The sequence below is a fragment of the Bombina bombina genome, chromosome 1 (assembly GCF_027579735.1).
Source record: "Bombina bombina isolate aBomBom1 chromosome 1, aBomBom1.pri, whole genome shotgun sequence".
Classification (NCBI taxonomy): Eukaryota; Metazoa; Chordata; class Amphibia; order Anura; family Bombinatoridae; genus Bombina; species Bombina bombina.
In genome coordinates this window covers 888,117,403-888,144,033 of record NC_069499.1, presented here as the reverse complement: position 1 = coordinate 888,144,033, position 26,631 = coordinate 888,117,403, and the positions used below count along the sequence as shown (strand labels likewise).

The 26,631-nt window shown below is 36.7% G+C and overlaps 1 protein-coding gene across 1 annotated transcript in view; it reads right to left on the bottom strand.

Annotated features, from left to right (window-relative positions):
- Nucleotides 1-26,631, bottom strand: part of LOC128661533 (cadherin-1) — a 75,451-nt gene that overhangs the window by 46,963 nt on the left and 1,857 nt on the right. Inside the window, exons 2-3 of the mRNA XM_053715782.1 lie at nucleotides 10,752-10,927; nucleotides 5,333-5,446 (exon numbers count right to left, since the gene is read on the bottom strand). Of these exons, the coding sequence (XP_053571757.1) occupies nucleotides 5,333-5,446; nucleotides 10,752-10,927 (290 nt within the window). The remainder of the gene's footprint in view (nucleotides 1-5,332; nucleotides 5,447-10,751; nucleotides 10,928-26,631) is intronic.

The window sequence follows — 26,631 nt, the reverse complement described above, 5'->3', positions numbered from 1 at the left end:
ATATCTATGGAATGCATGGGTTCAAACGGAACCCCCTGAAGAACTCTAAGAACTAAATTTAGACTCCATGGCGGAGCAATAGGTTTAAACACAGGCTTAATTCTAACTAAAGCCTGACAAAAAGCCCGAACGTCTGGAACATCTGCCAGACGCTTGTGCAACAAAATAGACAGAGCAGATATCTGTCCCTATAGGGAACTAGCTGATAATCCTTTCTCCAATTTTACATAAACAAACTGAGTGCCCAATTTTTTTTTAGCCCTTTATGCAAGCTAGTAAAACCTCTTTCATACTAGGATTACTGCTTACCCTTACCCTAATGGAGATACTGTCAGCCTTTCTGAGTTAACACAGTCTCTGCAGAAAAAATGACTGAACATACCTCATTGCTATATAGCAAGAACCGTTCCTCACACTGAAGTTTTCCTGTACTCCTCAGCTCATGTGGGAACAGCAGTGGACCTTAGTTACAAATGCTAAGATCACCATCCTCCAGGCAGAAATCTTCATCTATGTCCTGCCTGAGAGCAAATAGTACAACACCGGTACCCTTTAAAAATAACAAACTCTTGATTGAAGATGAAATAAAAACTAACAGTTTAACACCTCTTCTCTTTACTCTTCCTGCTTAGAGCCAGCAAAGAGAATGACTGGGGGGTGGAGTTAAGGGGGAGCTATATAGACAGCTCTGCTGTGGTGCTCTCTTTGCTACTTCCTGTCAGGAAGGACAATAACCCACAAGTTAGGATGAATCCGTGGACTCGGTACATCATGCAAAAGAAATATATATATATATATATATATGTATATATATATATATATATATATATACAGTATATATATATATATATATATATATATATATATATATATATATATATGTGTGTATTAGAGTATTTATGCAATATTCATATGTAAAAGTGTTATAGTGTATTTAAAGTTAATATTTACACCCCAATGTTCTGCACATAGCAGAATATGTTATGTGTATTTTTAAATAGATATTCCTATAAATATTTGTGTGTATATATATATATATATATATATATATATATATATATATATATATATATATATATAGATAGATATATAAATAAAAATCAATAAAAAAATTGCATAGGAAATAAGCACATCTAGGCAAGTATCCCCGCTTGCTTTTCCCCAGTAAAACTCCATATACTGTACATTGTTACCAATGCACAAGAGGATTCTGGGTAAGATATGCAAATTAGATATGCTAAATCTCAGACCACCATAATTTTAATAAATTTTTATTTAACCCTGAAATGAGCTTTACCTAAGCAGCAATCAGAAATCTATCTGCTACTGAAGAGTTCTAATAAGAACGAAACAGGCTGTCTAGCAGTGATTTCTATATTTGCTTCAATCACCCTATTAAGGGATCGCTTTGTTAAAACAGTATTTGAAGCAAAAAATCTGAGATTTTGTATATATAATTTGCATATCTAACCCAGAATCCTCTTGTGCATTGGTAACAATGTGGATGTACCATTAATTGCAAAGACAAGAAGAAATCTTGCAAGAAAAGGGATAGGCCTGTCAGACTCTAAATATATGTTTTGAGCAACCCACTGGTTTAAATTATCAACACAAGATGGTGATTCATAGAAGAGAGCAATGCTCGGTGTCAGGGAGTAAATGGAACCCCATATACCCAATTTGAAACTTAGAATAAAGTTAAAATTGTCTCAGAAAACCATTCATACTGAAAAAATCTTTATTGGGAGACAAAGGATAAAGTCCAGCAGGACTCAGACAAACATTCACACATACACTGATTAAAAATAGCTCAAACTCGTGTCTTATTTAAGGAGAATTCAATATGTAGCGTGGGAAACAGAAATAATATTTTTGCAGTAATCTCTGCAAATGGGATTCTTAAGGATATCTAATATGAGCAAATGCTAAAAGATTCCTAAGATTTATTAATAATGTGCAGAATAACTGTTTTACAGTAAATGGTAGACCTTTGGATGGTGTGTGCAGGGAATGATAGCTAGGATATATATATATAGCGTATTCAGTTTTAGCATTCAGGGTGTCATAAAGTTCAGTAGTATGTGCACTGATGGTGAGCACAAGGTAGCACTCAATATCACAGAGATAAGTTGATTGTATTGCTATATAACTGAGAGCTTAGATTCAGCAATGTTGCTTAAAGACAATACGGATGATATGTGCAATAATGGTGAACACCAAATAACATTCGATGTCACAGAGATCAATTAAATAAATTGCAATATAACTGAGAGCTTTGGTTCAGCAATGTTGCTCAGAGAAAAAATAGGTCTAACCTATATGGTATTTTGTGACCCAATATTCTCAATGGCTTAACCGGTATGTGCGTGCTTACTAATGATTACATTTGCATTGGTAACAATGTATATAAAGTTTTACTGGGGAAAAGCAAGTGGGGATACTTGCCTAGATGTGCTAATTTCCTATGCAATTTTTTTTTATTGATTTACTTTTGAGACATGGAGGATTTTAATCTCAAACTTTTATCTCCACCATAAATTTAATGAATATATATATATATATATATATATATATATTTATTTATTTCCTTTCAATGGCAGTGAGAGTCCACAAAATTCATTCATACCCTATAGGAAATGCTTCACCTGGCCACCAGGAGGAGGCAAAGACACCCCAAACAGAGCATTAAATATCCCTTTCACTTTCCCTACCCTCTCGTTTCATGGAGGTAGGCAGAGAGAGGTGGTCTGCTGAAGATTCAGTTTTTTATTGTCCTCAATGGATTGTTTCCTGCAAAAGAGGGCAGGGGAGTTGGTAAAGACCATGCAATTCTCTTAGTAGAGTTTTGGTGTATGTTAGCTTCTGGATGTAGCAGGGACGTTCCCATTTCTCCTCCAGTGTTATGCTGCTATCTTCCCTTTCTTAGGCAAACAGTTACACTGATTTTCCCTCGTGTTAAAGGACTTCTGCAGGGTCGGGCTGAAGAGGCTCTGATTAGTTCAGCTGCCTTGCAAACCTAAGGTTTGCAAATGAAAACATGTAAAAACATATTTATGCAATATTCATTTTTAATCGAGGTTTTAACTATGTATTTACTGTAAATATGTTGTATTCACTAATGCAAATATGCTATGTTGTTTTCGCAATGGGTGTTTTTTTTCTCCTTTGATTGCTATGAGGGAATACATGCAAGCGCCCGCAATATTCAAAGTTCTGGTTTTTGTGCTAGTCGGGTTACTGCTTGTCCAAAATAAGCTTTTTTTAAACTTGTAATAGAAGCGCAACACGACTAGTGAAAAAAGATTAACTCGAGCAGCGTTTTCGCGATCGTGAAAACACAATATAACGCGCCACTTGTAATTCAGTCCTTGATGTTTTTGCCTCAGCTGAGGCGTCTTTTGCGCGAAAGGTTCTTCAAGCAGTGGTGCGTAGTACTTAGGACTGCCTTTCCATACCTTTCCTTCCCTAAATCTTTGTGAACTCCATAGCTTTGTTTTCCCCATTGGTTATGAATGGATTTCGTGGACCCTCACTGCCATTAGAAGGAAAATATCATTTATACCTACCTGATAAATTATTTTCCTTCTTGGCAGTGAGAGTACACAAAATCCATTCATAACCTATGAGAAATACTTTACCTGGCCACCAGGAGGAGGCAAAGACAAACCAAACAGAGCATTAAATATCCCTCCCACTTCCCCTACCCACTCAGTAGTTCAAGCCGAGGATAAGGAAAAGTAGAGAGATAAATAGGGTTAAAGAGGTGCCATAAGACTGCCCCACTAGACAATTTCAGGGCGGGCTCTTGGACTCACTGCCGATGCGGGCAAAAAGCTTTTTTCTAGCGGAGTTAGCGCAGGAATGTTAAATACTGCTCCACTTGTAATCTGGGCCTTTGTATTGCATATATATATATATATATATATATATTGATCTCTGCGTACACTTTATAATCTGGAGAAAGGTAATTGGAGCAGGTAATAACAAAAAGGGGAGGATCCCCAGCAAGTATTAATGCTTTATACTGGACTGCATGGAATAAGGTGGGCAGTCTCTGAAGTAGGAGTTGCCTGATTAAACACGTAAATCCAAGCCCAGGCTACACGAGGACTTCTCTCAGCATTCTCATAGCTGGCTGAAGGGACTTTGGCAGAGAGATCACATGGATGATGATTTTATTACTGTATGGTGACTTGCACTGTCCTGATCAATAGTACTTAGTGGTCCTTACACCGGCAGAGTGTAGGGGTGTCATCTACTGATGCTGATTGTGGACACAGATTGACCATACACCTTTTATGAGTGACATCGGTTAGATACTTACTTTTACTTTAATTCAGATTCTGTTGAGGTTTGAGTCTGTGAGTGTGTTTTTTTTGGAGTATATTAAAGAAGGCTGTTTCTACTGCACTTAAAAGGCTCCTTTGCTGCTGTGTGTTTGTGTTCTCCCTAGGTGTCCTTGCTACCAGATGCACAAGAGTATTTGGTTACAACAGTTAAGACATAGGGGCCGATTTATCATGCTCCATATGGAGCTTGATGCCCCTGTTTTTGTGCGAGCCTTCAGGCTCGCTGGAAACAGAAGTTATGAAGCAGCGGTCTAAAGACAGCAGCTCCATAACTTGTCCACCAGCTCTGAGGCCGAGGACAGAAATCAACCTGATCGAATACGATTGGGTTGATTGACACCCCCTGCTAGCGGCCGATTGGCTGCAAATCTGCAGGGGCGGCATTGCACCAGCAGTTCACAAGAACTGCTGGTGCAATGTATGATAAATGCTACATCGTATCATGTCCGCTCACACTATGATAAATCTACCCCTTGGACATAAGTGTATTTCAGGCCACTTGGAAACATCTTTGAACTTCAAATTTATTTATTTTTAAATATGGCTCCTTTATACCAATTGGGATTAATGAATATTCGTTAATTGATCTTAGATTATATGTTTTTATTAGTGCTGCTATATGTTTGTTTGTTTTCTCTGCCTTAAAAACATAAATTGATCTTCAGAATAGCCTTATATTTTGGGTATTTTTGTACTCCTTCTGTGAATTTGTGAATGCCTGCATCAAATTCTATTATACTTTCAAATAGGCATATTGGTTAGTAAGAACATGAATTATGCATCAGACATAGGGTAACCACCCAACTGGTATTTTACCAACATGGCTGGTATTTTTAAGACTAGGAGAAAGTTTTAAAAGTCCTAGAAGTTTTAGTTCCTAAGTTAGGCTGTATAATTATTTATGCAAATGTATGCTTATCAGCTTCGTGGCCGGTAAATTTAGATCATAACTATCTCACCAGAAGAAAATACTAATTTCTTACCGTTTCTGGCTCGTCATTAGGATCTGTAATTTTGATCACAGCTTTTACAGTAGCTCCAAGCCCTGCACCCTGCAAATCTGTAGCTTTGATGTCCAGAGTGTACTCAGGATATTTCTGAAATGAAAACATTCATCCATATTAAAGGTATAATATTTATTAAAGGGACATGAAACTCAAACTATTATGATTTAGACAATTTTGAGACTTCAGGTTTCTTCTATTACCAAATTTAACATAGAAACATAGATTTTGAGGGAATATAAGAACCATAGGCCCAACATGTCTGCCCATATTTCCTATAAAATAAAAGTTTAATTAGATCCTATGACAGCCTTCTACCTATCACAGGCATTCTTGATGACAGCGTTTGTCTTTACCACCTCTAATTATTGTTTGTCCTCTTTGTATCCTTTATTGGTGCAGCAGTGCACTACTGAGAGCTAGCTGGTGATTGGTGGCTTTACACATACTGTATATATCTTGTCATTGGCTCACCAGATGTGTTTATCTAGGCCTTAGCAGTGCATTGCTGCTCTGGAGCTGACTTTAATTATGTGTTTAAAAAATCTTTTGCAGGAGTTAAAGGGACATTATACACTCTATTTTTCTTTGCATAAATGTTTTGTAGATGATCAATTTATATAGCCCATAAAGTTCTTTTGTTTTTTTTAACTGTATAGTTTTGCTTATTTTTAAATAACATTGCTCTGATTTTCAGACTCCTAACCAAGCCCCACAGTTTTAGGAGAAAACCGACATATAACTACTCCAGCTTGCTCCTGTTTGTGTAAAGGGTCTTTTCATATGCAAAAGAAGGGGGAGGGTCTGTTATTTCCCACTTGCAGTTGGTGCTCCAGCTACCTTTTTAACAGAGCTAAACTGGAAGCTTCTAAGTAAGTTTTTAAACAGTTTTATACTGGATTTTTAGATCAGTATCTGTGCATATTACTCTTTATAGTACTGTCTATTACATGCAGTTATATGAAAATTGGTGTATACTTTCCCTTTAATAAACATACAGCCAGATTACGAGTTTGGCGTTATGAGTGAAAAAGCATTGTTATGGCCCATAAAGATGCTTTTTTCCCTACTGCTGATATTACAAGTCTTGTAGGTATAGCTGTACCGTACACTTTTTTAGCCGTCACGCAAACGTCAATACCGCACTTTAAAAAAAGTCCCTTTTCAATGGGACTTCCATAGCGCTGGTATTACGAGTTTTGCTGTGAGGCCAAAAAGTGAGCGGTACACCCTATACCGACAAGATTCGTACCGCCATCTAAAGTCAGTAGTTATGAGTTTTACGTTACAAAGCTGTAGCATAAAACTCATAACTAAACTGTCACAAAGTACACTAAACACACATAAACTACCTATTAACCCCTAAACCGAGGCCCTCCCACATCGCAAATATAAAATAAAATTTATTAAAGGGACAGTATACACTCATTTTCATATAACTGCATGTAATAGACACTACTATAAAGAATAAGATGCACAGATACTGATATAAAAATCCAGTATAAAACTGTTTAAAAACGTACTTAGAAGCTTTCAGTTTAGCTCTGTTGAAAAGGTAGTTGGAAAGCCCACTGCAAGTGGGAAATAAGACACTCCCCCTTCTTTTGCATATGAAAAGACCCTTTACACAAACAGGAGCAAGCTGGAGAAGGTAGCTGACGGTATTCAAATAAAACTTTGGGGCTTGGTTAGGAGTCTGAAAATCAGAGCAATGTTATTTAAAAATAAGCAAAATTATACATTTAAAAAAAAACAAAAAAACTTTATGGGCTTTATAAATAGATCATCTACAAAACATTTATGCAAAGAAAAAATGAGTGTATAATGGCCCTTTAACCCCTAATCTGCCGCTCCGGACATCGTAGCCACTATAATAAAATTATTAACCTCTAAACCGCCGCCATACCCGCTTCAAAAACACAATTTAAATATAATTAACCCCTAATCTGCCGTCCGCCCACTCCGCCGCTATTATAAACCTATTAACCCCTAACCCTAACGTAACCCTAACGCTAACACCCCCTAACTTAAATATAATTAAAATAAATCCTACTATTAATAACTAACTAATTCCTATTTAAAACTAAATACATACTTACCTGTAAAATAAACACTATGGTAGCTACAATATAACTAATAGTTACATTGTATCTATCTTAGCTTTTATTTTTATTTCACAGCTAAGTTTGTATTTATTGTAACTAGGTAGACTAGTTAGTAAATAGTTATTAACTATTTACTAGCTACCTAGTTAAAATAAATACAAATTTACCTGTAAAATAAAACCTAACCTGCCTTACATTAAAAGATAACATTACAATAAAATTAAATAAATTAAATTAACAAAATACATTTATCTAAATTACAAAAAAAAAATAAACACTAATTTACACAAAATAAAAAAAAGAAATTATCAAAAATAAACAAGAAGGGAAATAAGAGAAGTAGGAACATAAGTCAGAGATATGGTTTTATTGCTTGCTAGGGTGATGCTAAGACCAAAAGTGAAATGGGTGACATTGGTGACTCAAATTCTGAACTTAACAACTTGTCGAATATGTGTAATATTTTATTTTATGTACGATTGTGCAATGTTTTCTTCTTTTATACTTTTTTTGAATAAAGAAAGATGATTTAATTAAAAAAAAGAAATTATCAAAAATAAAAACGAATTACTCCTAATCTAATAGCCCTATCAAAATAAAAAAGCCCCCCCCCAAATAAAAAAACACTCTAGCCTACACTAAACTGCCAATGGCCCTTAAAAGGGCCTTTTGCGGGGCATTGCCCCAAAGATATCAGCTCTTTTACCTGTAAAAAAAAATACAAACAACCCCCCAACAGTAAAACCCACCACCCACACAACCAAACCCCCCAAATAAAATCCTATCTAAATAAACCTAAGCTAACCATTGCCCTGAAAAGGGCATTTGGAAGGGCATTTAGCTCTTTTACATTGCCCAAAACCCTAAACAAAAAAAAAACACACCAAATTTACACATTTAAAAAAACCTAAAGCCCCGACGAACCACTTACAGTTTTTGAAGACATCCATCCTCATCCAAGCGGGCAGAAGTCCTCATCCAGATGGCATCTTCTATCTTCATCCATCCGGCGCGGAGCGGGTCCATCTTCAAGACATCCAGTGCGGAGCATTCTCTTCTTCCGATGGCTGTTGAAGAATTAAGTTTCCCTTTAAATTACGTCATCCAAGATGGGGTCCCTTACATTCCGATTGGCTGATAGAATTCTATCAGCCAATAGGAATTAAGGGGGAAAATCCTACTGGCTGTTGCAATCAGCCAATAGGATTGAGCTTTCATCCTATTGGCTGATCCAATCAGCCAATAGGACTGAGCTCGCATTCTATTGGCTATTCCAATCAGCCAATAGAATGCAAGCTCAACCCTAATGGCTGATTGGATCAGCCAATAGGATGAAAGCTCAATCCTATTGGCTGATTGCAACAGCCAATAGGATTTTTTTTCCCCCCTTAATTCCTATTGGCTGATAGAATTCTATCAGCCAATCAGAATGTAAGGGACGCCATCTTGGATGACGTCATTTAAAGGGAAACTTCATTCTTCAACAGCCATCAGAAGAAGAGGATGCTCTGTGCCAGATGTCTTGAAGATGGACCTGCTCCGCGCCGGATGGATGAAGATAGAAGATGCCGTCTGGATGAAGACTTCTGCCCGCTTGGATGAAGACTTCTGCCGGCTTCGATAAGGACTTCTGCCCGCTTGGATGAATACTTCTGCCGCCTGGATGAGGATGGATGTCCGGTCTTCAAAAACTGTAAGTGGATCGTCGGGGGTTAGTGTTAGTTTTTTTAAGAGTTTATTGGGTGGGTTTTATTTTTAGCTTAGGGTTTTGGGCAATGTAAAAGAGCTAAATGCCCTTTTAAGGGCAATGCCCATCTAAATGCCCTTTTCAGGGCAATTGTTAGCTTAGGTTTATTTAGATAGGATTTATTTGGGGGGGTTTGGTTGTGTGGGTGGTGGGTTTTACTGTTGGGGGTTGTTTGTATTTTTTTTACAGGTAAAAGAGCTGATTTCTTTGTGGGAATGCCCTGCAAAAGGCCCTTTTAAGGGCCATTGGCAGTTTAGTGTAGGCTAGGGTTTTTTTTTATTTTGGGGGGGCTTTTTTATTTTGATAGGGCTATTAGATTAGGAGTAATTCATTTTTATTTTTGATAATTTCTTTTTTTATTTTGTGTTATTTAGTGTTTATTATTTTTTGTACTTTAGATAATTGTATTTTGTTAATTTAATTTATTTAATTTTATTGCAATGTTAGGTGTTAGTGTAACTCAGGTTAGGTTTTATTTTTATTTTACAGGTCTAATAAATACAAACTTACCTGTGAAATAAAAATAAAACCTAATATAGCTACAATGTAACTATTAGTTATATTGTAGCTAGCTTAGGGTTTATTTTACAGGTAAGTAAGTCTTTAGTTTTAAATAGGAATTATTTAGTTATTAATAGTAAGTTTTATTTAGAATTATTTTAATTATATTAAAGTTAGGGGGTGTTAGGGTTACGTTAGGGTTAGACTTAGGGTTACATTAGGGGTTAATATATTTATTTAGTGTTAGTGATGTGGGAGGCCAGAGGTTTTGGGGTTAATAACTTTAGTATAGTGGCAGCGGCGACATTGGGGCCGGCAGATTAGGGGTTAATAAATTTATGTAGGTGGCGGCGACATTGGGGGTGGCAGATTAGGGGTTAATAAGTGTAGGTAGCAGCAACGTTGAGGGCGGCAGATTAGGGGTTAATAAATTTATGTAGGTGGCGGCGATGTTGGGGGCAGCAGATTAGGGGTTAATAAGTGTAGGTAGGTGGAGGCGACGTTGGGGTGGCAGATTAGGGGTTAATAAATGTATGTAGGTGTCGGCAATGTCAGGGGCGGCAGATTAGGGGTGTTTAGACTCAGGGTTTATGTTAGGATGTTAGGTTTAAACATACATATTTTTTCCCCATAGACATCAATGAGGCTGCGTTACGGAACTTTACGCTCCGTGATCGCAGGTGTTAGGCCTTTTTTTAGCCTGCTCTCCCCATTGATGTCTATGGGGAAATTGTGCACGAGCATGTCAAAACACTGCTTGTATTTGAGTGAAGCATGCAGCTCAACGCAAACATATTGCAAACCTGTAATAGCAGCGATATGAAAGGTGAGCGGTGAAAATAACTTGCAAGTTATTAGTGAGCAGCCATAACGCAAAACTCGTAATCTGTCTGATAGTTATTTATATGCAAGCGATAGTGCAATATTAAGAAGAATAAGAATACTTTTTTCACTTTTATGTCCCTGAAAGTAAATGGGCTCTTAAAAATAAAGGATAGCTGGGCACATGCAAAGAATGGGAACATCTAACATAAGTATCACAAACCTTGTAGTCTAGCACAGTTGCAGCCACAGTGATAAGTCCAGTATCTGCATTAATCGTGAACATCTGGTTGCTAGGTTCCTTTGGATTTTGGTCAATGATAGAATAAGAAACCACACCATTGTAAGAATCTATAGCATCATCAGCATCAGTTGCCGTAACTGTCATCACAGGGGTTCCTATAAAAATGTAATAATTGACAAATACACAATAAAAATACAATGCAATAGCACTTATTTTGAAAATAAGTAGTAGAATATTTTCTAGCAAATGTACCCAATTAATTATAACCCCCCCCCCCCCGTAGCCATCAGCCAATTGCTAAATGCCTATATGTATATATTGTGCACTTTTGCACATGCTCAGTAGGATCTGGAGCCTCAGAATGTGTGTATATAAAAAAATGTGCGTATATTGAAAATGGAAAGTTGTCTTTTTGTTTTTTTTTAAATTGCAAGCTTTAACTAAATCATGAAAATTTAATTTTGACTTTAGTGGCCCTTTAAGACTATAGTGTGCACTTCCACTTTTAACAGGAATTGGAAGGCCTAAGATTTTGAGAAATAAATTACAGTAAAATGGGACAAAATAAATAATGAAAGTATATTTAATGATTAAACCTTTGCTTCTCTAATATATCATGATTAAATATTTGTTTCTTATGTATTGAGTCTAAAATCAATTTAAAGGGACAGTCTAGTCAAAATTAAACTCATGATTCAGATAGGGCATCCAATTTATACCACTTTACAATTTACTTTTTTCAAATTTGCTTTGTTCTTTTGGTATTCTTTGTTGAAAGCTAAACCTAGGTAGGCTCATTTGCAAATTTCTAAGCCCTTGAAGGCGCATCTTATCTCAGTGCATTTTAACAGTTTTTTACAGCTAGACAGCGCTAGTTCATGTGTGACATATAGATAACTCTGTGCTCACTCCTGTGGAGTCAGCACTGATTGGCTAAAATAGTCTGTCAAAAGAACTGAAATCAGGGGGCAGTCTGCAGAGGCTTAGATTCAAGGTTATCACAGAGACAAAAAGTTTATTAATATAACAGTGTAGAACTGGGGAATGGGTAATAAAGGGATTATCTATCTTTTTTAAACAATAAACATTTTCAAGTAGACTGTCCCTTTAAATAATTTATTTCCATAGGCCTAGATTTGGAGTTTGGCGTTAGCCGTGAAAACCAGCGTTAGAGGCTCCTAACGCTGGTTTTAGGCTAACTCCGGTATTTGGAGTCACTCAAAATAGGGTCTAACGCTCACTTTTCAGCCGCGACTTTTCCATACCGCAGATCCCCTTACGTCAATTGCGTATCCTATCTTTTCAATGGGATCTTTCTAACTCCGGTATTTAGAGTCGTGTCTGAAGTGAGCGTTAGACATCTAACGACAAAACTCCAGCCGCAGGAAAAAAGTCAGTAGTTAAGAGCTTTCTGGGCTAACGCCGGTTCATAAAGCTCTTAACTACTGTACTCTAAAGTACACTAACACCCATAAACTACCTATGTACCCCTAAACCGAGGCCCCCCCACATCGCCGCCACTCGATTAAATTTTTTTAACCCCTAATCTGCCGACCGCCACCTACGTTATACTTATGTACCCCTAATCTGCTGCCCCTAACACTGCCGACCCCTATATTATATTTATTAACCCCTAATCTGCCCCCCACAACGTCGCCGCCAGCTACCTACAATAATTAACCCCTAATCTGCCGACCGCAAAGCGCCGCCACCTACATTATAGCTATGTACCCCTAATCTGCTGCCCCTAACACCGCCGACCCCTATATTATATTTATTAACCCCTAATCTGCCCCCCTCAACGTCGCCTCCACCTGCCTACACTTATTAACCCCTAATCTGCCGAGCGGACCGCACCGCTACTATTATAAAGTTATTAACCCCTAATCCGCCTCACTAACCCTATAATAAATAGTATTAACCCCTAATCTGCCCTCCCTAACATCGCCGACACCTAACTTCAATTATTAACCCCTAATCTGCCGACCAGAGCTCACCGCTATTCTAATAAATGGATTAACCCCTAAAGCTAAGTCTAACCCTAACACTAACACCCCCCTAAATTAAATATAATTTTAATCTAACAAAATTAATTAACTCTTATTAAATAAATTATTCCTATTTAAAGCTAAATACTTACCTGTAAAATAAACCCTAATATAGCTACAATATAAATTATAATTACATTGTAGCTATTTTAGGATTAATATTTATTTTACAGGCAACTTTGTAATTATTTTAACCAGGTACAATAGCTATTAAATAGTTAAGAACTATTTAATAGTTACCTAGTTAAAATAATTACAAAATTACCTGTAAAATAAATCCTAACCTAAGTTACAATTAAACCTAACACTATACTATCATTAAATTAATTAAATAAAATACCTACAATTACCTACAATTAAACCTAACACTACACTATCAATACATTAATTAAATACAATATCTACAAATAACTACAATGAAATAAACTAACTAAAGTACAAAAAATAAAAAAGAACTAAGTTACAAAAAATAAAAAAATATCTACAAACATAAGAAAAATATTACAACAATTTTAAACTAATTACACCTACTCTAAGCCCCCTAATAAAACAACAAAGCCCCCCAAAATAAAAAATGCCCTACCCTATTCTAAATTACTAAAGTTAAAAGCTCTTTTACCTTACCAGCCCTGAACAGGGCCCTTTGCGGGGCATGCCCCATGAAGTTCAGCTCTTTTGCCTGTAAAAAAAAACATACAATACCCCCCCCCCCCAACATTACAACCCACCACCCACATACCCCTAATCTAACCCAAACCCCCCTTAAATAAACCTAACACTAAGCCCCTGAAGATCATCCTACCTTGTCTTCACCTCACCAGGTATCACCGATCAAACAATTAACTAAATATATTACATAAGTGGATTCACATGAAAGTCTCTTGGTGATCTTAAATTGTTCTCCTGTCTGATTAGATGAGAATGTTTTGGTTCCACTTTTTATCACTCTACACATATTGCATCTGGGTTTCATACACTTGAAAACCCCATTCTGGGGAGTGAAATTACCCAAAAAAGTTCTATTGATACCCAGTTGGTAGTTATTGCAGGCAACCCTGTCTCTAACTATCTTACTAGGGGCCAGTTTATTTTTGAGTGTGGGCGCCCTTCTATACACTACTCTTGCTTTAGAGGGTTATGTAATTCTTAAGATGTGGATCTACACAAATGATCGGCCAATGTCTTAGTATAATCTGATTGATTTCACGATGATGACTACTAAAATCTGTAACAAATACAGGTGTCTTGAAATTATCGACCAATGGTTGTGTTTTACCTTTCTTATTGTGTTTATCTTGTGATAGATATGTATTTCTATCATCCTGTAATGCTCTAAGGTATCCTTTTTGGATCAAATCTAAAGGATAACCTTTTTCTAAGAATCTATCTTTCAAAATGAGGGACTGTGTTTTATAGCTCTCAATCGTACTACAATTACGTCTGATCCGTCTGAACTGCCCGTATGGCACATTTTTCTTCCAGCTAGAGTAATGATTACTATTAAAGTTTAAAAAACTATTACAGTCCACCTTTTTGAAGAAGGTTTCTGACATAATCACACCAGTGGCAGAGAAATACAATAATAGATCTAAATATTCAATCATATTGGACTGGATGTTACTAGTGAATTCCAAACCAAATTTGTTTATATTTAAAGAGGTACTGAAAAACAAAGCCTCCTCATATGAGCCCTTAAACAAAAATATAAAGTCATCTATGTAACGGCCATAGAACACCAGACTCGCACCCATAGGCGACCCATAAACGTGGGTCTCCTCAAATTTACCCATGTAAAGATTGGCAAAACTGGGTGCGAATCTGGTGCCCGTGGCCGTACCTTTAACTTGAAGATAATATTGTCCTTGATACAGTAATCAATACTATAAGGTATTCCAAGAGGATTTACTCCCCCATATTACTACCTACTTTAACCATATTGACGATATACAAAAGTTCTCTCCCAGCTCATTGGAAGCCCATATTATTCTACTCCCCAAACCCAATAAAGCCCTGGACAACCCATCTCATTATAGACCCATCTCCCTAATAAATTCAGACGTGAAAATATACGCGAAGGTCCTAGCTAATAGACTGAACGGTGTTCTCCCAGATTTAATACATCAGGACCAGGTGGGATTCGTCCCTAAGAGGGAGGCAAAAGACAACACGGTCCGGGCCCTTAATCTAATCCAATATATGCAAGATAAAGACATACCAGGTATTTTATTGTCGATAGACGCAGAAAAGGCCTTTGACCGTGTTGGCTGGGACTTCCTGAAGGCTACCCTACACATCATGGGATTGGGACCTAAAATTCTCAATAGAATTTTCGCTCTATATACGAGTCCTACAGCTAAATTAATGATCAACGGCACGTTGTCTAGCCCTTTTGAAATAAAAAATGGAACTCGCCAAGGTTGCCCCCTGTCCCCGCTCCTCTTTGCTTGTTTTATAGAAACACTAGCCACAAAAATTCGACAAAACCCATCGGTCCAAGGCATCCAGATAGATTCACAAACATACACAATTTCATTATTTGCCGATAACATTTTATTCACTTTAACAAACCTAGAAAACTCTATTCCTCCCTTACTGCGAGAATTCGACAGATTCAAATTATTATCAAATTTCTTGATCAACACCTCTAAAACTGAAGTTTTAAACATCAACTTAGATGAGCAGACCCTAGCTAGAACAAAAGCAATCATGCCTTTCACTTGGTGCCCTCAAGCCCTACATTATTTAGGGATAGATTTATCTACTTCAGTAGAGAACACATTCAAACTTAACTACGTTCCCATTCAAAAGACCATAATAAGAGACCTATCCTCATGGCTTTAAAAAAAAATATCTTGAATGGGCAGAATAAATGTTCTGAAAATGAACATTTTCCCAAGGCTTTTATATATTATGCAAGCTCTTCCGATCCCAATCCCCAAAAATTACATCTTAGCCACGCAGAAAGCTTTTAGCGATTATGTGTGGCGTAGACGTCCCCCAAGGATAAACCGTAAAATCATGCAAACCCCAAAATCAGAAGGTGGATTGGGAATACCCAATATAGAAAAATATCGTCAAGCCATTTTCTTACAGAGGGTTGTAGACTGGTGCATACACTTTGAACATAAAAGATGGGTTCAGCTGGAACACAGTATGTCAAGATCACCACACCTGGGAAGGCTGTGTTGGAATCCGGAGTCTGCAACACTGAGTGCGGACTTTGGCTCCCAATTGATAGCCGAAACATATAAAGTTTGGGACACCACACTGGTAACTCACCCATATATATTGTCGAGACCCTCTCCTTTAACATCGATAATAGACAATGGGCAATTCACACTAGGGACTCACAATCAAAGAGAAAGCCCAGAATCTTTTTACAGAGATATCCCGATACACTTCATTTCATCAAACGAAAATCTCTTACCAAAAACCGAATTGATAGACAAAGGCTATAATTTATTCCGCAATTGGTTTTGGTACACTCGGGTATATTACTTTATAACGCAACATAAGCAATACATGTATATGGTAAGGCCTTTGACTAATTTTGAATCCTTATGCATTAGATCCCCCCAATAACCCACACCCTATCAACAATTTATAAACTCCTAACACAAAATCTCCCAGGTTTCACTCCTACATTCATTGAAAAGTGGGAAGATGAATTAGGCATAATAATATTACCTCAAACAAGCTCCATTATCTTTCAGAATATTTCCAAATCATCGATATCTCTCTCAATGCAAGAAATTAACATAAAACTTCTTCACAGATGGCATCTTTCCCCAGTTAAGTTGAACCGCCTGTACAGTAATAGATCCAGACGCTGCTGGAGATGCGGACATGGATATGGTAATTTAGCTCATATGTGGTGGTGGTGTAATGCAATCCAGAATTTCTGGAGAACTATCATAGGGGAAATAGAGAATATACTGCATATGCAGTTACCACTAGACCCAACAATTTGGATTTTGAATCGACCCCCCAAAATTAAATTAAAACACTACAGTAAATTATTTCTCATAATGACTAATAGCGTTAGATACCTTATAGCTAGAAATTCGAGATCTAAGGAAGTTCCCACTCTTCTCATGTGGCAACACAAAGTCACAGAACTACTTAATATAGAAGAATATTACTACCTTAAAAATGCCAAGATGGATATATTTGCAGAAGTGATCAATCTATGGGAACAATACATAAAGGACTGAGATTTTTTGGACATAAATAGTGGAGGTGTCCCAGAACAACAAAAAACAGACAGACCACATAAATATATCAGAACAGACTAGAAAAGAACACATAGGCGAGGTATATATTAAGAAATTTCAACCAACAGATACATTAAGATTCAACTTAAGGTTAAAAATGCAGCAACTACTTTTCCCTTTTCTCTCTCTCTCCCTCTCCCTATACTCTTTTTTCTCCTGTCCCTATCTCTTTCTTTCCATTCCCTTCATTATCCTCAAGCATACTCTCTATTCACTCGAGATAAGGAGATTTAATTTATCACAATTTACAATGATTAAAAGATGTATGCTTGTTTATTACTAACCAAAATGTATGTAAAATATTGCCGATAACTTTATCAGGAAGCTGCGACTTCCACTCTGTAAGAACTTTTTTTTAAAAATAAAATCGGTATTTATATAAAAAAAAAAAATATTGTCCTTGATACATAAAATAATTGTGATGTAAAATAAAATATATTATTTCGCTAATAAAATGTTGCTGTTTAATAGGCATATATATATCAGTTGCAAGATAAGACTGAATAACTGTCAGTCCTTTGTCGTGTGGAATGTTGGAGTAAAGCGAACTTACGTCACTTGTTATCCACAATAAATTTTGATCAGTCTTTGTGATTCCCAAACCATTGAGTTTATTTAATAGATCCGTAGAATCTCTAATGAATGAGGGAAAGTTTATCACATGTTTCTGTAAAAAGGAATCTACATATGCAGAGAGATGGTCAGTGAGGCTATCGATACCAGCCACTATAGGGCGTCCGGGAGGATTAGATGTGTTCTTATGGATCTTGGGTAGGTGAAAGTAAAACGCTACACTCTGATTTTTTGGATAAAGGTAGTCTTTCTCTTTTTTAGTCACAATACCCTCATCAAACCCCTCCAATAAGAGGGAAAAGAGTTGTTTTTGATAAACAGATGTGGGGTCTTTCACTAGTATCTTATAGTAACTATCATCTTTCAAGATTCTATCAGCCTCAAGAATATAATCAGTTTTATTCTGACGCACAATTCCCCCGCCTTTATCCGCCTGGCGGATTACTATGTTTTTATTCATGGTCAAGGAACTGAGAGCATGACGTTCCCCAGGGCTCAAATTATGTTTATATTTGGATTTTTTAGGTAATCTTTCAAGATCTTTCAGCACCATCGATTGAAAGATGCTTATATGAGAGTTTTTTGTACGAGGAGGATTGAAATTTGATTAAGGTCTAAAATCTGTGTGTATGTAGCTGTCAGTGAGTTGTTCTAGTAATGTATCAGGTTCATAATTGATCACACCATCCCTCAAATGTTTATCCATAGAATTGAGGATGATGGGCTTACTGTCTGTATTTTTCAGACTTTTTTCTGCGAAATATTTTTGAAGGGATAGCTTTCTAGTAAAGCTGTTAACATCCACAAAAAGTTGGAACATGTTGGGACTATTAGATGGACTAAAAGATAATCCCTTCCCTAAAACTCTGATTTCGTCATTGGAGAGTACATGGTCAGATAAGTTGAAAATCCCCTTTTTATATTTTAGTAATTTTTCTTTTTTGATGGTTGAGGATTTTCCTCTATTTCCTCGTTTGTGTGTGTTCTTTTTTGTCGTGGTGGTCGGGGGGCATAGACCACTGTTCTATCCGATGGTCTGGGCCCATCCCTAAAAAAGGAGTTGCACAATGTTCTTCATTATAAGATGTGGATGGATTATTACTAGAATGATGGTTCTCAAAAATTAATGGTTGATACCTATTTGCTGACTCAAAAGATTTGTAAATGGTCAAAAGACCTAGAGTCATTATATGTAATCTTTTCTTTAGTATGGGATCTATCGATATGCGTATTAGTATTAGTGTTATATTGACTCTCAGTATGATTTTGAGTAGTCAATTTTTGAGGATAATGTCCCACATAATCTGAAGATTTATGATGTGTATTATCATCATTTTGTTTATACATCCTATTCTGTTCATTAGGTTTATTCCAAGAATTGTATAAATTGGAATGATTAGACTGATGTTGTTGATTCCTATTCTCATGATGCCTATCATAGTTAGAATATGTGTTGCCAAAAGATTGGCGATATCTAGAAAAACCACCTTTGTATGGTTGATCAAAGTGTCTAGACTCATTGTCAGAATATTGTTGTCTGTTGTTTCTAAATACATTATAATCTGATTGTGAGGATCTTTGTTGCATATTCGTGTTGGGCCTATTCGTGTGAGGATATATATATATGCCTATTAAACAGCAACATTTTATTAGCGAAATAATATATTTTATTTTACATCACAATTATTTTATGTATCAAGGACAATATTATCTTCAAGTTAAAGGTACGGCCACGGGCACCAGATTCACACCCAGTTTTGCCAATCTTTACATGGGTAAATTTGAGGAGACCCACGTTTATGGGTCGCCTATGGGTGCGAGTCTGGTGTTCTATGGCCGTTACATAGATGACCTTATATTTTTGTTTAAGGGCTCATATGAGGAGGCTTTGTCTTTCAGTACCTCTTTAAATATGAACGAATTTGGTTTGAATTTCACTAGTAACATCCAGTCCAATATGATTGAATATTTAGATCTATTATTGTATTTCTCTGCCACTGGTGTGATTATGTCAGAAACCTTCTTTAAAAAGGTGGACTGTAATAGTTTTTTAAACTTTAATAGTAATCATTACTCTAGCTGGAAGAAAAATGTGCCATACGGGCAGTTCAGACGGATCAGACGTAATTGTAGTACGATTGAGAGCTATAAAACACAGTCCCTCATTTTGAAAGATAGATTCTTAGACAAAGGTTATCCTTTAGATTTGATCCAAAAAGGATACCTTAGAGCATTACAGGATGATAGAAATACATATCTATCACAAGATAAACACAATAAGAAAGGTAAAACACAAACATCGGTCGATAATTTCAAGACACCTGTATTTGTTACAGGTTTTAGTAGTCATCATCGTGAAATCAATCAGATTATACTAAGACATTGGCCGATCATTTGTGATGATCCACATCTTAAGAATTACATACCCTCTAAAGCAAGAGTAGTGTATAGAAGGGCGCCCACACTCAAAAATAAACTGGCCCCTAGTAAGATAGTTAGAGACAGGGTTGCCTGCAATAACTACCAACTGGGTATCAATAGAACTTTTTTGGGTAATTTCACTCCCCAGAATGGGGTTTTCAAGTGTATGAAACCCAGATGCAATATGTGTAGAGTGATAAAAAGTGGAACCAAAACATTCTCATCTAATCAGACAGGAGAACAATTTAAGATCACCAAGAGACTTTCATGTGAATCCACTTATGTAATATATTTAGGTAATTGTTCGTGTGGGATCCAGTATGTAGGGCGCACTAGCTGCACCATTAAGAAGCGATGGAGTGAACATACTTATAATATTAAAAGGAAATTTTTAAAACATAGTTTATCGAGACACTGTGCTTTTGCACATAAAGGAAGTCTTAAAACGACATCTATATTACCTATTGAACAGATATCTCGAAATAGTCACAATTCTATGCTTAGGTTGCGTCGTAGAGAGACTTATTGGATACATAAGTTGCACACTCTAGCTCCTGACGGTTTGAATGAATGTGTAGATCTAGCAGCTTTTGACTTATGATTAGCAGGATCTGGTCAGTTTTTTCTCCTATGTAGTTATATTTTTTTATCTGATACCAATTCCTTTATATCATTTTCACTAAGTAATATTATATTTATATATATTGTTAACCGGGTCTGTTATTACACCTACAGTAATTCATATTAATATATATATATATGGGCTTAGTATATAGGGGTATTACAACATTGGAGATTGTCTCCAATACCACCATGTTAGTTGTGGTGTTTGATATAGATGTATGTTAGGTGTGATAACTTTATTATCCTAATGAAATGCTTGGAATTGGATTTAGATTTATTATCTATTGCTTAAATGATCTTGATGGACTACCCCTTTAAGACGTTACACATGGAACTATATATTTATCCACTGATAATAATAATCACTGTCATAATATAAGGTACATATTACTGGTTAATTAGGTTTTTCACTTTCTTATCTTATATTGAATTTATTATGTGTCATTATATAGGGATTTTATATTACTGGAGTTAAGTTCCATTATCACCATTTCACCTATGGTGTACCATATTCATATAGGTGTATGTGTACATTTACACATGCGTAGACCTTGTTAGTGTTATTTCCTAAGTGGGAAACTAGGAAGTAGAATTAGTTACACAACTTATTGTATGAGTGATCTTATTATACTACCCCTTTAAGATATATCCTCTGATTTCTGATTTTTAATTATCTTCACTGACAGTATATATCACTGTAAATATATAGGGCACTTATTATAGGTTCCATTTATAATGGGCCACTTTGACACTGTCATTAGTACTCACTAGTTATAACGTGTACAATATATTTCCCTTCACTTTAGACTACTCTCTTATGACATCTTACATGATTCTGATAAATTTATAGATCTATTTTATTGACAGCATTAACATTGCTATCGTATAGGATACTTGTTATCCTTGATACTACGAATCACTACAGCCTCCGACATTAGTACCTACTAGTTATAATGTTAACAATTTAATTTTACCACTATTAGACCAATTTACTATTTTTTAGGTTTTAGTTTTTTAACTATTGGAGGAAATATTACCACACATAAATAAGTTTTTTCTATACATATATTCTCTCTACTAATTGTACTCTGCTTTTTATTTCATATAAATAACTGAACACTATTATGTTTATTTCATATAAGCATGTTCACACTTTATATATCACATTCATTCACTTATTATTATTGTTTTAGTCAGAATATCCGATTAAGTTTTTCTAACAAGACAGTGATGGGCATTTTCTCGATATTTGATAATGATAATTGACCTTATACACTCTGACAGTATGAAATAATTTTCACACGTTAACGAGTTAATACATTTACGACCCGAAGTCAGTATAGACTAGTAAACCAATAGAACATTACTATTGGCTTTGACCCAGCGATCTCACTTGGGAATTGAAAGCACTCATTAATCCTGTCTTTAGGCAGTAGCATCGTATATATTAGTAAGCAAACAAAATGACGCTATTGGTTGCTACAGTTCTAAAGGACGGACACACCTTCAATGACACCCGTATGACCCTTATGGTGGATAGACTGTTACTATGGCTACAGTCAGTGGAGGCTCCTCCATTTGAGCACACTCGCACGTGCCCCCCCCCCAGCAGCCCAGAAGAAAAAAAAAAAAACAGAAAAAATATATAATTTTTCAATAGCCCCCTATTGAAAAAATTATATATTTTTTTGACCCCAAGAAAACAATCAACAAACATTTTTTTCAATAATGTTTACAAAAACAATTTTCATTTTATTATTACACTGTGACTCTCACTCTGCTCACTGCTGTATACACTGCACTAAGTACTACTAATAACCCTAACCGCACGTGCGATAGCTAAGCTATGGCAGTGTGTCTGTGCGCATGCTAAATTTGGCTGCTGCGCAGCTCCCAGCCTCCCCATCCCCATAGTCTACTGATCGCACACTTCAGCCTGTGCGAGGGTTGGGAGGTGTTACGAGAGAGACAGGCAGCAGCCAGTGACACAGAAGAGTGTCATCACTCACAGTCACGTGATGACGCTTGACAAGCTCCTCCCAGCTCAACGGCACGAAATCTCATTGCAGAGATAGTCGTTGAGCTGAGAGGAGCTCAAATAGAAGTAGTGATTGGGAAGTTGCTGGTTGTGCTGAACCCGCGGCAACAGGTATCTGGCAGACGCTGCACATCTCAGATGCGGTAAGCCCTCACTCTCCTATTAACCTCACTCGGAGTCTCCCTCCTGCTCAGCTGAAGCCTGAATGCCTGTCATAAAACTCTTTGCTGTTCTGACATAATGCCGGTATATACGCCATGCACAGTACTGTACAGCTACTCCAGACTCTGTACTAACATGGCTCATTTAGTGATAGCTGCCACTTATACCTTTTATTTCTACTCTAAACCTATAATTGTTTACAGCAACACAGTTCACATGGTGCTAGATAGAATGAGCGTAAGACAAGCTATGCTTCTTGTTTATCAGGCGGCGTTCAGCTTGCTAAGATGTAGAGAACTGCACAGCTGTGTACATGTGTTGTGTGGGGAGGTTAAGACTTAAAAAAAAAGTTTTGCCTGCTAATATGACCTGCTGCTCATGTTACTAGAACGGTGCTCTTGGTGTAACGTAAATCACTCCCTCTGGAATGTTGGCTTCTCCGTTCCTGCTACTTTCCAAAAAAAAAAATAGGGCTTTCTCAAACATCCTCTTCCGTACTCTCCTGCATGGTGCTGCTGCCCTGTCTGGCTGTCATATATCAGCAAACTGCCGTGATTAAGGTTCAGCCTGCAGATCAGGTTACCTTACAGTTAGGACAGGGTGAGTCTGTATATGGCAAATAATATAATGTGGCTGTGATTTTGTGACACAAGTTAGTGGGATCCTGTTAAGTAAAAAATAAGATTGTCTCATACTTATAAATAAGTATAACCATCATTACCCTGACCCTTCATTTAAAATGATCCTTATTAATTTAGAGATTTGAGTAAATGAAATAGGATGGCTTATTTATCTGTTTAAGCTTTAAAATATTGAATCCTTATAAACATTACTAATTTTAAATGCTACATTTATCAGGTTTTCAGCTTTTAATAATAATATAAGCAGCCATTATGAACCACTCTGTAGTGAGTGTGAAAGACAATAAATTAGCTGTTCAATACAATATATACCCAAATTCAGTTATTGCATTGATTAGGACATGCTTGCTATTTTTTGCTACCCCCCTGGAAATATTCCTGTGGATGCCCATGAGGGGCGGTGTGGTTTGTGTGTGCGCAGTGTTTGTGGTGTGTGAGGTGTGTGTGCGCAGTGTTTGTGGTGTGTGTGTGTGCAGTGTTTGTGGTGTGGGAGGCGTGTGTGTGTGCAGTGTTTGTTGTGTGTGAGAGCAGTGTTTGTGGTGTGAGGTGTTTGTGTGTGTGAGGTGTTTGGTGTGTGTGTGCAGGTTTGTGGTGTGTGAGGCGTGTGTGTGTGCAGTGTTTGTGGTGTGAGGTGTTTGTGTGTGTGAGGTGTGTGTGCAGTGTGTGAGGTGTTTGGTGTGTGTGTGTGAGGTGTGTGTGTGCAGTGTTTGGTGTGTGTGTGTGCGTGCAGTGTTTGTGGTGTGTAAGATGTGTGTGCAGTGTTTGTGTGAGCAGTTTTTTTTAGTGTGTGTGAGCAGTTTTTAGTGCCTGCACATATATGCCTCATGTCATTGGCTCACCCAATATGTTCAACTAGCTCTCAGTGAGATATTGATGCTCTTTCAATAAAGAATACAAAGAGAATGAATCAAATTTGATAATATAAGTTATATATAGATATATATACATACACACACACATTAAAATGGGCGGAGCCATCTGAGGGGTGGGGCTAGTGCTCCCCCATCCTCAAAAGTCACCAGCCGCCACTGGCTACAGTACTCTGGTATACCTGCTATGAAAAAGCAATGCTAAAAGCCGCTACAACTGAAAATACATAGATACAACTTTATGACATCTATTGATTTTTATGGTTGTTAGATTGTCATTATGGCTATAGTGTACTGACACACCCCTTATGACATTGCCCCATGACTCTTACGTTTACTAATCCTATGATAGCCACATATGCAATTGAGTGACAGGCTAGTATGAGACATGCGCAATAGGAAATGCTGGACGCCACTACTCTCACTAATGAAGCAAATGCAGTTTGAGATATATATATAGTAAGTTTAACAGGATTTATCGGTTGAAAGTGTGTATATAATATATTTGCATTGAATCAGACTTTCTGATCTCAGTGTGGATGAAAATAAGAAATCGAATCGATTTGTATGAATTATTAAACTAATAAGAAATCGAATCCATTTGTATGAACCATAAAACTATTAGGGTAAAAGGTGGTTACTATACTCCATGTATTTTTCAGAGGTCATCTGTTATTGCATAATACATGAAATTGTTTGCAACTATTTGGGATCTTATGAAATTACACTATGTTTTTAACATGACTAATGTTTATCAATTTGTTGCTATGTCTACAATGTTTAAATATGTTTGTTACATTTTGTTAAATGAATTGTGATTGATTATTACATGAGTCTAGTTGTCTATGAGCCACTCCCCCTACAAGTGTGACTAATTATCTTGACTCAATTGTTTGTTGTATATATAGCAAGTGTTTTTTATAATTTTTTATAAGCCTGATGAAACAGTCTGTGGCTGAGAAACGCGTCGCTTGTTTATAAATCTGTTTTAATAAAGTAAGTTGATTAATTTTTATAAAAACACTTGCTGCATCATTTTGATATTATTTGGACCAATTCCTTTGGCCCTTTGGACCTCCTGGAGATTTGGCGTATCCTGCCTGCCTTGCACAAGTGTGTTGGGTGACTGTATTGATCCCATCTTGCCATATTAGCATCACAGGAGATGCTACAACAAATGTGAGTGCATATCATACCAACTATATTGCATTCCCCTTGGTTTAAACTGTACTAGGCCATATAGGCACCTTTGTGTCTTTTGCATTTTATACCAAAGATCTCCTATCTCTCTGAAGAGGTCGGTCTGCTGGGTGACTGTCATAGATCCCAGACTGTTCCCACTGCACTATTTGGAGTGCTACAATACATGTGAGTGTAACCTTATACACTACCACTATACATCTTTGGAACAAACAATATTGGGCCATGTGGCGCATCTGTCTTTTTTTCTATTTTTAGATTGCTGTCCTTGGATCCAGGCCGGGTCCTCCACAGATTGCTGCCCCTATCAACACCATCAATTTATTAAGAGACTATCTGCTCTCTCATATATTGTGAATTCAACCATTCGTGGTGACATTTTATTTGATTAATTTTGTTTTTTTATATATATACTTATTCATATTATTGTGTTATACACACCTGGGAGACCATACTAATTGATGTTTGATTTGTTATGAAATTAGGTTATAACCTTTCTTTTTGCAATTGAGTAAATAGTATTAGTCTATATTTTATGTACTGTTCTGAGGGCGCCCCCTATCTTATAGACTCTATATAGACAGAGGCATTGGGGCAGATACAGTAATTGTTAAATTGGCCCCCTTTGTGTGTTGAATTCGATTTGTCCATTTTGATACTAAAATAAAGTGCAAAATCAGTGCTCTGAAGGATTGTGATTGCTTGTGATTACTGTGTATTTATTGTGCGGGTAATATTCCTGCTTTCTGCTCGGATCCGTTCTGAACTTTTCCCAATGCAGAAAAGTTGTTGTTGCTTGGATTGCAATCACTCTGAAGCAGGTGTCAAGTCCTACAAAAAAAAGTGTGGGAACTCAACCAAAACTTCCACCCCCTCTCACAATTAATATTATTTTATATATACACACTTACACACACTGTATTTATATGTACATAATCTATACACTTTGGTTAATGAAAGCAAATTAAATCCAATGAAGAATTGAATGGTTGTCTTTGGGCCTGAGGAT